This window comes from Neospora caninum, chromosome VIIa (assembly GCF_000208865.1).
Source record: "Neospora caninum Liverpool complete genome, chromosome VIIa".
Taxonomy (NCBI): Eukaryota; Apicomplexa; class Conoidasida; order Eucoccidiorida; family Sarcocystidae; genus Neospora; species Neospora caninum.
Window position 1 is genome coordinate 704,391 of NC_018393.1, and position 12,323 is coordinate 716,713.

At 53.7% G+C, this 12,323-nt stretch overlaps 2 protein-coding genes across 2 annotated transcripts; one reads left to right on the plus strand and one right to left on the minus strand.

The window, feature by feature from the left end:
* Positions 1 to 2,212: 2,212 nt before the first annotated feature.
* NCLIV_019980 (conserved hypothetical protein) lies at positions 2,213 to 3,439 on the plus strand (the record flags this gene model as incomplete). The annotated part of the gene is made up of 1 exon (XM_003882192.1): positions 2,213 to 3,439. The coding sequence occupies one exon, from the start codon at positions 2,213 to 2,215 to the stop codon at positions 3,437 to 3,439; it is 1,227 nt and encodes a 408-aa protein (XP_003882241.1).
* A 1,653-nt stretch (positions 3,440 to 5,092) lies between these two features.
* NCLIV_019990 (putative transmembrane domain-containing protein) lies at positions 5,093 to 8,277 on the minus strand (the record flags this gene model as incomplete). Its single annotated transcript, XM_003882193.1, has 5 exons — positions 5,093 to 5,159; positions 5,408 to 5,799; positions 6,283 to 6,408; positions 6,697 to 7,019; positions 7,371 to 8,277. 5 exons carry the CDS (start codon positions 8,275 to 8,277, stop codon positions 5,093 to 5,095), a joined length of 1,815 nt encoding a protein of 604 aa, XP_003882242.1.
* Positions 8,278 to 12,323: the final 4,046 nt, after the last annotated feature.

The window sequence follows — 12,323 nt, forward strand, 5'->3', positions numbered from 1 at the left end:
GCTTGCGACGTGGCTGCATGACTTACCCTTAGTGAGTTCCTTGAATGTGAAGTAGCTGCCGGTGACAAGCACCTTTGCACAACAGGAGATGACTGTTGTGCACTTGGATGCCATGTGACGTTTTAAGCAGTGTGTCGCTTGTGAGGCACCTGCTGCGCATCGGTTGTCAAAACTTGCTAATCCAAGACTCCCCCCCCTCCCCGCTCAGGGTCTTTGTCATTCCTTACCTGTACGATCCAAGGGCGTGTGGTGAAAGAACTGCTTTGCTTTCCAGATGCTGTTACTCGCAGCCCTGGCCGGGAATCTCCACTCTTAGACACCGAGAGCATGTGTCACACTAGCCTTCTAGCAGCTAGGTGTACCCTCAGACTCAGCACACGCAATGCGCCGGACAAATGATCATTTTGTAATCGTAGGGCAGTCAAACCCCTTCAGCAAGACTCGATTGTACCGTCAGATAGTTTGGCCCAATGACATTTATGCTACGGCACCCAGGAAAGGTATTTCGACGTGGCATTGTACTGGCGGTGAAACACTGGCTAGGAGGATGAGGTGCTCTGTAGAAGTTTTGTATTCGCCTGTTTCGAAGATTTATATTTAGGGTCGTGCGGGGCATCTATCCTCGTAAAAGAGGGTCGCGCGGCATCAGTAACGGAGGCGTTTCGGATTACACTAAGTAACGCGTGCTTAGTGCAGTGGGCCTAGTCATCGAGGTGATATATATCCTAACGGTACCTACGAAGCATTTACGATCCGTGAACGCGATTATTGTTCAACGCGAACTCAACTGGTACTCTGCAGCAGGTCAACTGGAGCATTCAAGTAGTTCTGGCGTGAGTAGCCCTCCCCCTCCTCCCCTGTGATGGGTTGGACATTGCGGAGAAGTGCGGCACTAGCACATTTGCGTTCTAGTTTTGCAAGCGTTCACCGTTGTTGGGCTCAGGGATCCAGGCGCTGTTGCCCACCTTGCAAGCAGTATCGAACTGACGGGGACGGTTACAAGACGCCAGGAAGGGCTGAGCGAGACGGAGTTTCTTATCACACGCACTACGCACGAACATGACGGCGTCGTGGGCCGCGAACTGCACAAAACGCTGACAGATGAGTGGTTAATGTGTACCAAGCTCAACTCCAGTTCCAAAACGGTGTGGCAGTTCTTGTGATTTGCAGCACGTCCCACCGCCGTGTTACCCTCCGTTTACCGCCCCGACCCTCTCTACAGGGCGTCGCCCATCGTAGAGTAGCCGATGCTACGGTTCAGCGTAGTGAACAAAAAGGCAGAAGTAATTGTGCAATGTAGCCAGCCTGAAGTTCCGCAGAAAAAAGAACCACAGAAATTCAATGTCCAAAGGGATTGTCGCGTCAGCTGGATAAGGCAAGATTTGACGCGCACGCCAGGTCTTGCGCGTGTGGGCCTGTCCTCCCGGGCTTTTGCTCGCACATGCGCGCATACTCGGTCGGCTAGCTGGAGAATCGTTTGTGCTCAGAAAAGAGCCTCGTGAAAAGCGCAACTTTTCTTTGTGGATTGGTAGTCCTAGGCTTCCCTACCACACACTTCGTCTGTGCCAAGCAATGAACAACAACATGAATGATGCTCACTCAAAAACGGTTCCTTTTCAGACTCTTGCTACTGCATTAAAACTCTGGTTCCTTCTCACGCCCTACTGGTAGGTGACCGCACATAAGACAGCGTTTTCGTTTGTGCAGTGCCCCTTTTTGGAACTGCAAATGCTTGAAGATTTAAAGAGTTGTCGTACACTTACAATCACCGTTATCTCTATAGGACCGGCGTTCCAGTATACCGTGCATTTACCTGCCTCTGGTTTTCGCTGCAACTTCCCCCAGTTATACTTTTGGGAACCGTCCTCCAAACTCGTGAGTACCGATCCCGCACGGAAGTGCGACACGCCACTCTTCCTGAGACCGCCGCAATTCCATCTCCGAGTCAAGATGTGTTGCTCGTATGCAAATAATTGGGCAAGCGATGAAGCACCCGCAATAAGTTCATGCTAACCACGAAAATACGAGGAGCTGAGGTGCCCTTGAAAGGGGTGTGCGTGCACTGTGCAATCAGTTTTCGTGTGACCAGGGATTCTGACAAGATCTCCACGCCCTCTTACCGGGAGCACACGGACTTCGACCACGCGGTGACGTGGGAACTAACGTAACGATTGGAGCGGTGTTCGGGGCCCCGAGCACAGCACCCTTTTCAATGCCTCCCGTGTATTTAGCTCCATCTCGCCCTCGAGCGTCGCAACAGACGCCTGAGGCTGACGCGCCTGTTGGTGACACTGTTTCGGCATCGAGAGATGAGAATGCACAGTGGCTTCCACAGGCCGTTTTTGGCGATGACGAGCTGCTTCCCACTGTATTTCCTTCACTCGTAGGGTCGTCTGCGACAGACACAGTCGCAGAAACAGAGGCAACGGGAGCACGCACACGACATCGAGACTCCGCTATGAAAGAGGCTGATGTTCACTTCAAGTGTGACCCCACGGTGGCATCTCAGCCGCCTCAGAGCGCGTCTGAGACAGATGGACGGGACGACGGAGAGAGCCCGTCGGGGCAGCATGCCCATCCACACAACGGGCATCCGGTGGTTTACCATCGTGCTGAAGCGCCTTTGCGTTCTTACTCGCTCATGGATATCGAGAACGATGCTTTTACAGGCATTCATGAAGATGATGTGGAGAACGCCATGGGTCATTGCCTGCGGAATCTGCAATCTGTTTTCAGTTTACTGCTTCTGTGTTTGGGGACGTCACTGCTGCTTCACTGGCCAGAAATGCGGAACACATCGCCCCTGCTGTTTTACTATATCCTTGGTTCAATGCTTGCAGAAGTTGTTCTCGTGCTCTGTCTCGGATGTTTCATGTGTCTCATGACATGCCTCGTGGGAGAGGACGGAGCTGCCTACGGCAGTGTTATGTGCGGCCTCCTACACCGTGTGGCCGAGGGTGCAACTCACTACACGCTTACAGGAGTCGGCGCTTACGCACTGTACAATTTCAGTGACCTCGAGAGCCTGCTGTTTCAGTCGGAGGAGCACATCCGAGAGAAGTTCAACTGGCTGCTGGTCTATGTCGGATGTGAGGTGGTTATTTCTCTGCTGTATTCTCTCCAGACTCTGGGGACCTTGTTCGGGATTTTAAAGTTCGTCCTTGTCAAAATTTACGCCAAGTTAACAGGCAGAGGAGAAGTGCAATTTCAACAAGGCGACGGGCCCATCATCTACGCCTCTATCGACCAGTACCGCAGAGCGTTGCCGACGATGCGAAACCCCGTTGAGATCGCATTTGCGAGGCACCATCAGCGAAGCCCCCAAGCCAGCATGTCAAAGGAAAATGGAGGCGTCGTAGACCTCGAAATGAGTGAAGATAGTTCGTACGGCCGAGACACTGCTCGGAGCACACAGCCTCTCCTCGTTAACCACAGATGAAGAGAGAGGAGCGTAGGCGGCGACTCGAGGATGCGGGCGACTTGCAGGCAAGAAACAGCATTACTTAACTGCCGACCGTTTCCCCGATGAAGGCGAATCAACCGCATATCAGTACTTCCTCCGTCAGCTAACTGCCGTTCTATCCGCCGTCCCGGAGTGAGTATCCTGCCGAGGAACTGAATCTTCCCTCGCGGAGGCGTCTTGGGACGGGAAAACCGGAAATGAAAAACATTCGATAATCACATCAGAATGGGAACCCGTCTCTGTTTACGTAGGGAGGGACGCTAAGGTTAGGATGGGGATTGAGCTATGGTAGTATGGGTTCGTTTTTCTTGTTTTGTGCTACCCTATTCGTGGTCTGTTCAGCAAAATTGATCTCGTGCCGCGGGGTAAACGAAAGTCGTGCCGATATAGACTGAAGCAAAGGTAGCTTGTCTCCAGTTCTCCTCGAGCCGTACGCAGGTGAAACTGTCTCAAGATGCCAGCGCTTGCTCGCATACGTTATTGCTCTCTTCCGTGCTTTTTTCGCAAACATTCTGTTGAACACCGTTTTGGCGCATCCTCGCCGGCGCAGCAACTGCAGCTCAAAGCTCTCCAGGCGGTTTCACCAATTTAATCACAGTTTACACGTCCCACTGAGACTGTAAACGGGTTAGGGCAACGATACAAGCGTCAAATATCAACAGAGAAAAGAGAGACGAGGAAACCAGTAAGGTTTGACAGAATGACGTCGCATTTGCTTTTCTTAGCAGGCGCGCTACCCCCGCATGGGGCAGAATTTTTGCGTGTTCCACCCCTTGATGAAGGTATAGTCCGATACCCCCGCAACTTCCCCCTTGAAAACATCAAGGGGATGAGCTGATTGCCCCTGCTTCCGCTGAACTGAATAGTGTCATTCGGCTCAAGGCCATAACGCCGCCTTTGGAAATTTGCGCACGTATGTACAAAAAAAATCGCGCCAGTGTTGTGAACATTTGCTTTTGTTGTTTCGAAGTCGATTGCCCAGGAAGTTAGGTCAGGAGAAGGAAGACAAGAAAGGGAGGCTTTTTCCATTCCTTTGCACACCTGCACAGTCTTTATGAACCAATCTGACTGTCGCCCGCATTACCCGGAACAGCATTCTGACGAGTTCGGCTACCATCTGAAGCCAAGGCGTGAACTCGGTCTTCTGTATATCGCTTTGAAGACTGTACGGTAGATGCAGATCCCACATCAGACCCAGGTAGTCGTCGACCTGCTGGCGTGCGCGCTGTTCTTCTGCATCCACATGCGCACACATGGACCGGCGTTTCTAGCCGTATCTTAGAGCTTTTCACGTCCACAGCCCCGATGCGAACTGCCGTTCGGAGGTAACTATATGGCTCAGAAGCGTGTGGATCGGGGGTTTCTGTGCGGCAATGTACATTAGATTCCCGTACCAAAACACCTCACAGAGAAAAATGGACAGGCAGGTGCAAAAGTACTCCACCTTTTTCCCTGCAGACGTGAGCATAATTCTGCTTGTCACTCCGCCTTCACCCTGGGGTGGTGCAAGAGGGTTCAAGTCAAAATAAAGAACCGATTCGTATCACCTCCTCCGTTCCCCCTGCAAGCCTAGCTGCCTAGTAGAAGGAAGCAAGCAACGAGAGGGTCCCTTTTGAGACTCCCAGGGGCTTACGGAGAAAGGGGCGGTGTCATAGTTCCCGAGTGGTGCTTGCCTTCGTGACCATCATCAGAGAACCTGTAAAGAATGGCACAAGGTAGGCTTTTCAAGGCACATAGAATCCCGGCAGTGTACAGGATCTACCAAGTTGCCATGCTCTCCCGTACCGCACGCGATTGAAAAGCGTGCCCATGTCCGTTCTGCCCAAAATGCAACCTGCGACAGCGTTCAAGCCAGACCGTCACCGGGATGTGCATCCGTCCCACAGCCGAATGGCAGCGCTCGTCTTTGAGCTGCTAACAACAGGGGCGCGGCTTTCCCCTTACCGTGACGAAAGGCCGCCTGAAACTCTCATGCCAGCTCGGATGTACCGCTCATTCAGTTTCAGTGACCGGCAGACTGGGGCGAAGCCAACAACGATGCCAAAGAGCAGGCCGACAAACACGCCCACAACGATGCCGACAGCACCCGTGCCGGTAAAGAAACCAATGACGCCACCGCAGCCTACGCCGCCAAGAGCACCCAGCCATGCGCCTCGGCGTCCGAGAAGAATAATGGAGATGCAGTTCGACATCAAGGATCCGCCGAGGTACAGAGCGCCTGCCCAGCAGGCGGGAGGGACTAAACCTCCAATGAGGCCCCCAATCACCAGCCCGCCAATCGCCGCGCCGATCATCCAGTAGCCGCCACCTTTGTAGAAATGCGAAGAAAACAGTCCCTGAGAAGAAGCAGTGCACGGACCAGTCCGTATGAATACAACGTCCGACGCATGGAACCAAGCCTCTAGCCTGAGGAATAAAAATGCTTGAACTCCCCTAAACGAGACGAAGCTAAAACGAAATCCAGGTGACGTGCTGCTGCAACTTGGGGAAACCGACAGTCCACACACACACTCAGACACAGATTCAAAGGTCTCCGGCCTGCACCAGCAGAAGAGCAACGCCCGACCACTATACTCCCTGGCGACAGCGAACCCCCTTGATCCCCCAGGCACATGCATAGAAGGCTGTTTTGCCAAGGCTAACGGTTGTGGATGATTAGATTCAGTTGCTGTGCTGCTTGGAGTCGCGGACTGAACTGTCAGGAGGCCGCACTGCGAGGCGTGCAACCATGTTCATGGCGGGGCGCGCCGGGCTCACACGCGCTCACCCCGTTGCCACTAAACAATGAAACAAAGCGGCAGCGTTCTGCAGTGACTAACCTTCGAGTACAGGGATGCGGTGAGGTGGAAGGCGACAAAGCTAGCAACGAGGTTGACGACGAGCACCACGATGCTGATGCACCACACCGGCCAGCAGGAGCAGGCATCGAAACAAACTTCGCCTGCCTGAAAAGACAAAGGGCAAACAGCAAGACAAGCGTCGCACTGGCAGCAAGCAGTGGCACAAGGAGCGCAGCGCACGGAAGAGACAATCTTACGAGTTACTCGGAACGCTTATTCCCTTCATCGGTGGGGAGGGGTGGCCATGCATCCGGAAATGTGGTATGGTGAAAACGTATGTTCATATCAGCGTCAGTTCGGATCCGTAAGATGTCTTTTTTTGAAAAGAGTCCGCATTCTCAACTGACGCGAGCATCCCGAGGAATTATTTTCTATACTGCGTGAAACACTTACAGCCCGGACTCTCTGTTGGGAGTGGACAACTCTAGTGCCACTCGGCCCCACAGAAATCTCTTTCACTGAAGGGGCAACCAGAAACTGGTCTTCGGCACCGGCAGCGCCACCAGCAGAGCCGGCCACCACCTGGTAATATTCTCCGGTTGCGACTTTCCCGTCGGGCGCAGAACTTTCCGGCACCGCAGCTACCGGCGGCACATTCTCGGCCGCCGCTGTTGCCACTGCTCCAGCAACCGGTTGTGTTTCCGCGGTCACAGGGGAGGCTTCGCCGGTGATGGGTGTGGACAGCTGACCAGATGTCCCTGTGACTCCACCCACAGCTGCGGGAGCGGAACGAGCATCGATGCGTGGTTCGGCCACGGGCGCAGCCAATGAAGCCGATGAGGGAGTTGCGGTGGGTGAAGAAGTAACTACAGCAGCAGGTGCTGTCCCTGCTGGCGGTGCTGTAGCGGCTGGTTGTGCTGGAGCTGCTACCGGTGCTGTCCCAGCTACCGGTGCTGTCCCAGCTACCGGTGCTGTAGCTGCTACCGGTGCTGTAGCTGCTACTGGTGCTGTAGCTGCTACTGGTGCTGTAGCTGCTACTGGTGCTGTAGCTGCTACCGGTGCTGGACTCCCGGTCGGAAATGCTGTAGCTGCTGGTGGTGTAGTAGCTACACCGGTTGAAGCCGCACCTGTCACCGGTACAGTGCTGGCCTTCGGCTGCTGTCCAGAAGCGACTGGAGCTGGTGCAGGGGCAAGCGTCGTTGGTGGTTGCGGAGCCACGCCACTACCAGGTATGGCAGCAAGTAAGACGGGAGAAGTCGTCGCACCGACGGAGCGCGGGGCACCCTGGTTCGTGGTCATTGGTGGCAGAGGCTGAGCAGGCAACCCGCCCATGTCCGTGGCAAGAAGTGGATGTCCTTGGTTCTGTCCAGCCGGTAAGGAAGCTGGAGGGTTAGCGGTCGCAGCTCCTTGGGGCGCCACAGTTGATGGCGCCAAAGTGGGGGAACCATTTGACGGCAACTGCGGCACAACCACCGTAGGGACGCCAGTTTGTGATTGACCTGGCAACGCAACTACATGGCTCGGATCAGCTGCCTCCGCGAGCCCTGTCCATGATCCAGGATCGTTCATCGAGGCCTGCGGTGCATGTAACCCGGGGGTCAGCGTGGCAAGTATTTCCGGTCGAGCAGTTGCCGTGCCGAGGTGGACCGTTTGAGACGGGGAAGCAGGCTCGACAGGAACCGTGTTAGAGATCTTGAGATTTGTCCCCTTCTTGCCGATTGAACTGGTAGGGAAAAGGAAGGCGGCTCCGGGAGGCGAGGCAGCGCCACTGTCAACGGCATCAGAAGGTGGCGCGTAGCTACGGATCTCGCCATGGTGCCTGTTGATAGGTCTCAAGTCGCTCTTCTGGAACCTGGCGCTCCCGAGCCGGTCCGTTCCTGAACTCACACCATCTGCAGATTCAGCGTCTGTAGCACTGTAGGAAAGGCCCTTGAATCTGTGTCCGTCTGCCGTGTCAGTTTGATACAGGACGCCGGTGAAGATGGTGGCTGAAAGAATGCCAAAAGACGTCCAGAGCCGCCTCGTGGAAAGCATGGCGGCGAGAATTGTAAAAAAGCATCGGCGGGTGGCGTACCCACGCGTGGGGTAGAGAAATCTGAAGTATTATACCTGTCGTTGGGGGAATTTATCTTTGAGCGCTCCTCGGTTAGAGTGGTCAACTAAAGGTTCAAGTCGCGTAGGTCCCAAGGTACCAACGTTTGATCGTTGTACCCGGAGAGAAACCCTATGCCTTCTTCACCACGCTCAAAGGAGCAACATCTGTAATCACTTCATATCTAGACACACTCTGCTATGTCGACGAGCCACAAATAAATGGTGCTGCGTCAGTGCGTTTACTTCTCTGTCCTCCCATGTCCGGCCTCATCGCCAGCAAGGCCTGCCGTGGAAACGGCCTCGCCAGGCACAAAACAGAGACGCCTGGGCGCGCACTATGTAGGTTTTTCTTGAGGCAGAGATCTGGAAAGCTCCGTCGTATCGGATTTTTAAGACCGAAGCTCCGTCGCTCACATGTAGCAGTGGTCTCTCCAAATTGTACTACGCTATCCTGGTTCACCCGTTTCTGAAAGACGTTGACATCGGCACGACTGCTGGCATGGGCGCCGTTTGTCGCGGAAATCACGGCCAATGTGTTATCGTCCCGACATTCTTCTTCGGCGGTACCGCAAATTGCTTGGAAACGACAGAAAATTGAACGCCGGTGTCCCTAGGTAGAGGAACGTACCCGAACGAGACCAGCAAACACGACGTTAGGGCACCGCTTGTGGACCGTACACACACAATGCGACAATCGAAGCTATCAGCGGGCAAAACCGCTATCCAACCCCGCGCGCGGCTGCTAGTTGCCACGGTTTCTTGCCGATATGATGGAAATGAATGTCGACACTTGAGCAGTGTGTCAGTGAAAAACGCTGAATGGGGCTCGAAAGAAGACCGCGCCCACTGACGGGTCCTTCCGTGGCATTAACACTTGGAACACAAAGCAATGAGATGTTGACTCGAGACCGGCCCCCTCTTCGTCGACCACGAGAGGCACAAGGAAGGGACGCAAGCGCCGCGCAGGCGTCGGTGAAGGCACCAGTCGGCTCTCTCCGATCCACGGCGCGGACTTGATTTCTCTTCGTCGCTATTCAACCCGCTCCATCCGACATGCCTCATGCTAGTCGGCTCGTACGGGCAAGCAAATAGCTACAGGCATTGAAGACTGTGCGTGTTGCAAAGCAATGCGATCCTGTGAAATTCTTGGCCATCCCAATGTTGAGAACTGCAACAGTGCAATTGTGTATCGCCGAATTTCAGCAGCGAGGGGATCCGGACAGGGGTAGCCGAGGAGGCCTGTCTCGGGACTGCCACGGATGTCGCCGAGACGCCGACGAGGCACACAACACTGGCGGAGAACGGGCGGCCTGCTAACGGGACTGTTTTGCCGTAGAGGATCTGTTTTTTTGTGCAGCCCGTTTTTTCTTAAACCGCGTGTCCTGCCATTTTTTTGGCCTCTGCCAGGTCTGGGAGGCAACCGGCTCGGCACCCTGGCCTCCGCGCGCTTTTTAAGGTGCTGAAACAAGCGTCGTTGACTTTGCACACAACTACAATATCACTCCAGCCCCGCATCTGTACGTAATTCCCGTTTCCCCACGCATCTATTTACTGGCTGGGTCTCGTTCGTAGAAAAGCCACAAATCCATTGCCTACTCAAAGAACAATTATATACCTGTACGAAAACTGCCGTGGCTGCAAGACATGTCAGGCGACACTAGAGCAAAGCCTCGCGTCGCGCGATTCCCTGGACCGCTGATCAGGCCTCCCCGGCCGGCCCTCAAGATGTCGTCATCTCCTACTCTGTCCTTTCTTGAGGGTTGATGATATAGTCGAACCTATCTCGGTGGAAAGACAAGGCTGATCAAGCAGGAAGACTTTTTTTTGCGTGCTGTCGTAGTGGGTCCTCTGGTTTTTTAGAGGAACTTGCTGAGGACTGCAGCGCCTGTAGCCACAACGAGAGATTTCTGAGCTGCAGTGGCACCTTTTGCACTTTCCTGCCGAAAAATCGTTTGTTTGCGGTTGCCATCGCCTATGAAGGCAGCGAATGAGACAGGGCTCGATCGTTTAGAGACGTTAACGCACTGTTCTGTCAGACTCTACTGATTCAGCCCGCATCCGGTGGCGTCCCGTGGCGCTGGTGCGTTCTTCCGGAGATCACCGTTCGTTCTTCTTTCGCTGGCCACTCGGTCGCGCGGCATATGCCAAATTTATCTTATTCGCCTTCACAAAATCTATATTTCCTTCATTCGCTGCATTCGCGAGTTCTTTAAACCAGTGTGTCAGCCGATGCAACAAGAGGTCCACAGTATTGCTGCACGTGGGTGCTGTACTAGGAAACTGGGAACAGGCAGCATTTGAAATTCTGTCAATACCGGTCAACCGAAGAACAGGATGACGTGCTTGCAGACGTGTTGCTCGCGGGACGGGGAACCATGCCAGACTTGCCCGAGACGCGAAGCCGCTAGCGAAGGTACGAGGCGATCTCACAAACATGCCGTGTGTTGTTAACCTTTCCCTTCAACAGTTTCACTAAGGGGGTAAAGCGTTTTTGTCGAAGGAGGAACATCCCGTCTTACAGCCTGCTACCTCACGGAGGAATCGCCCCGTTTGCTGCATTAACATTTTGACATACCCCGTGTCCTGTGTCCTGGAAGGTGCCGATGCTACATGACGGGCCAGGATTTCTTTTTCCACATACACAGACACTGAAAAACGGCATGTGGTTTTCATTGGTCTGTGAGACCTTTTTGAGGCAGGTAGCAAGATGCTGGGAATTTGGCTGTGTTCGCGAGAACGGCTCAATTTGTTCTACGTGTTCCGGGTGAATCCGGTGCGTGCTTAGAAATACTACTGCAGACCAGCTGCTGGTCCATTTGTCTTCACAAGATAGTCAAGTTTTGAGCAGTGACCAAAGCGTTCTCGAAAAGCAGCAAGAGTTTCAGTAGAAGGGTGACACGGGCAGCATTTCGCGGGAGAAACCCCGGATACTTCATGAAGTCTGTAACCATTGTGGACACGTCGTCGTGGGTGCGATGCACACTTCACACAGACCTACACGTAGAATGTTCGAGGAACATTTTAAAAAGCGTTTTGAAAAAACCAGTTTACTGGTTTTGTGTCATGCTAGAGCGTCGACAATGTTCTGCAACTGCAACATCGAATACTGGGAGGAGAGGGAGCTGAGACGGCATGGATGACGTCCTTAAACTCATGTGCTGGGGGCGCGCATGCCGTTCATTCTCGGGTTGCTGGTGGCACCGACCAGTCAGCATTTTTCGAGAAACACTGCCACGATGGGAGAGAAAAGAATTGAATCATTACCACACGTCTTTCATCGACAGAGCTTCAATTTCTGCAAGTTTAATACAGGCTTTTTTTCTCGCTGAGATAACTTGCTCCGCCTCCGACAGGATCGGAATTCCGTCTCCACGGGCGTTGGGAGGGCGCGGTTTTGACGTGTCCTCGTTCGTGTTGATGTCTCCAGTCAAGAAGAAACCCTTCCGTTATTTCTGAAACATCCCCGTTTCAACTCGGGCGGAGCTCACGTATGTATTTTTTGCAACGGAAACGTCTGCCGTAGGGGGGACGGTGGTCTTTTCGGACCTTGATCGTGGCTTTCCGTGCCCGTGTCTTGCTGGGTAGCGCTACTACGGAGCTTACTGGGAAGGTTTAGCCCCGTGCCAGTGTTGCCCTAAACTACAGTTCGTTTCTCGTTTCCAAACTCGTCGCATTTGAAACCGCCTTTTGGTGAATTTTCGGTGGTCGCTCTTGCTTTTGTGTAGTTATTTCGGTGAGACATAGCGTGGTTAAGGCTTTTCTCCGTGGTTGGTACTAGTCACCTCGTCCGTTGGGCAGGACGGCATGTCGATGGAAGAAGAAAACAGACAGCGAATGGTCATCTTTTTTTTACCCCATCTCTTCAGCATCTCACTAAACCTCGTCTTAATGCTGGCTTCCTTTTCTTGCAAAGCGTGCGGTTCCTTTCAGTGGCACACTCTGTCGTGACTGTGCGTGTCTCATGCAAACTTCGTTCCTCGGGGTGC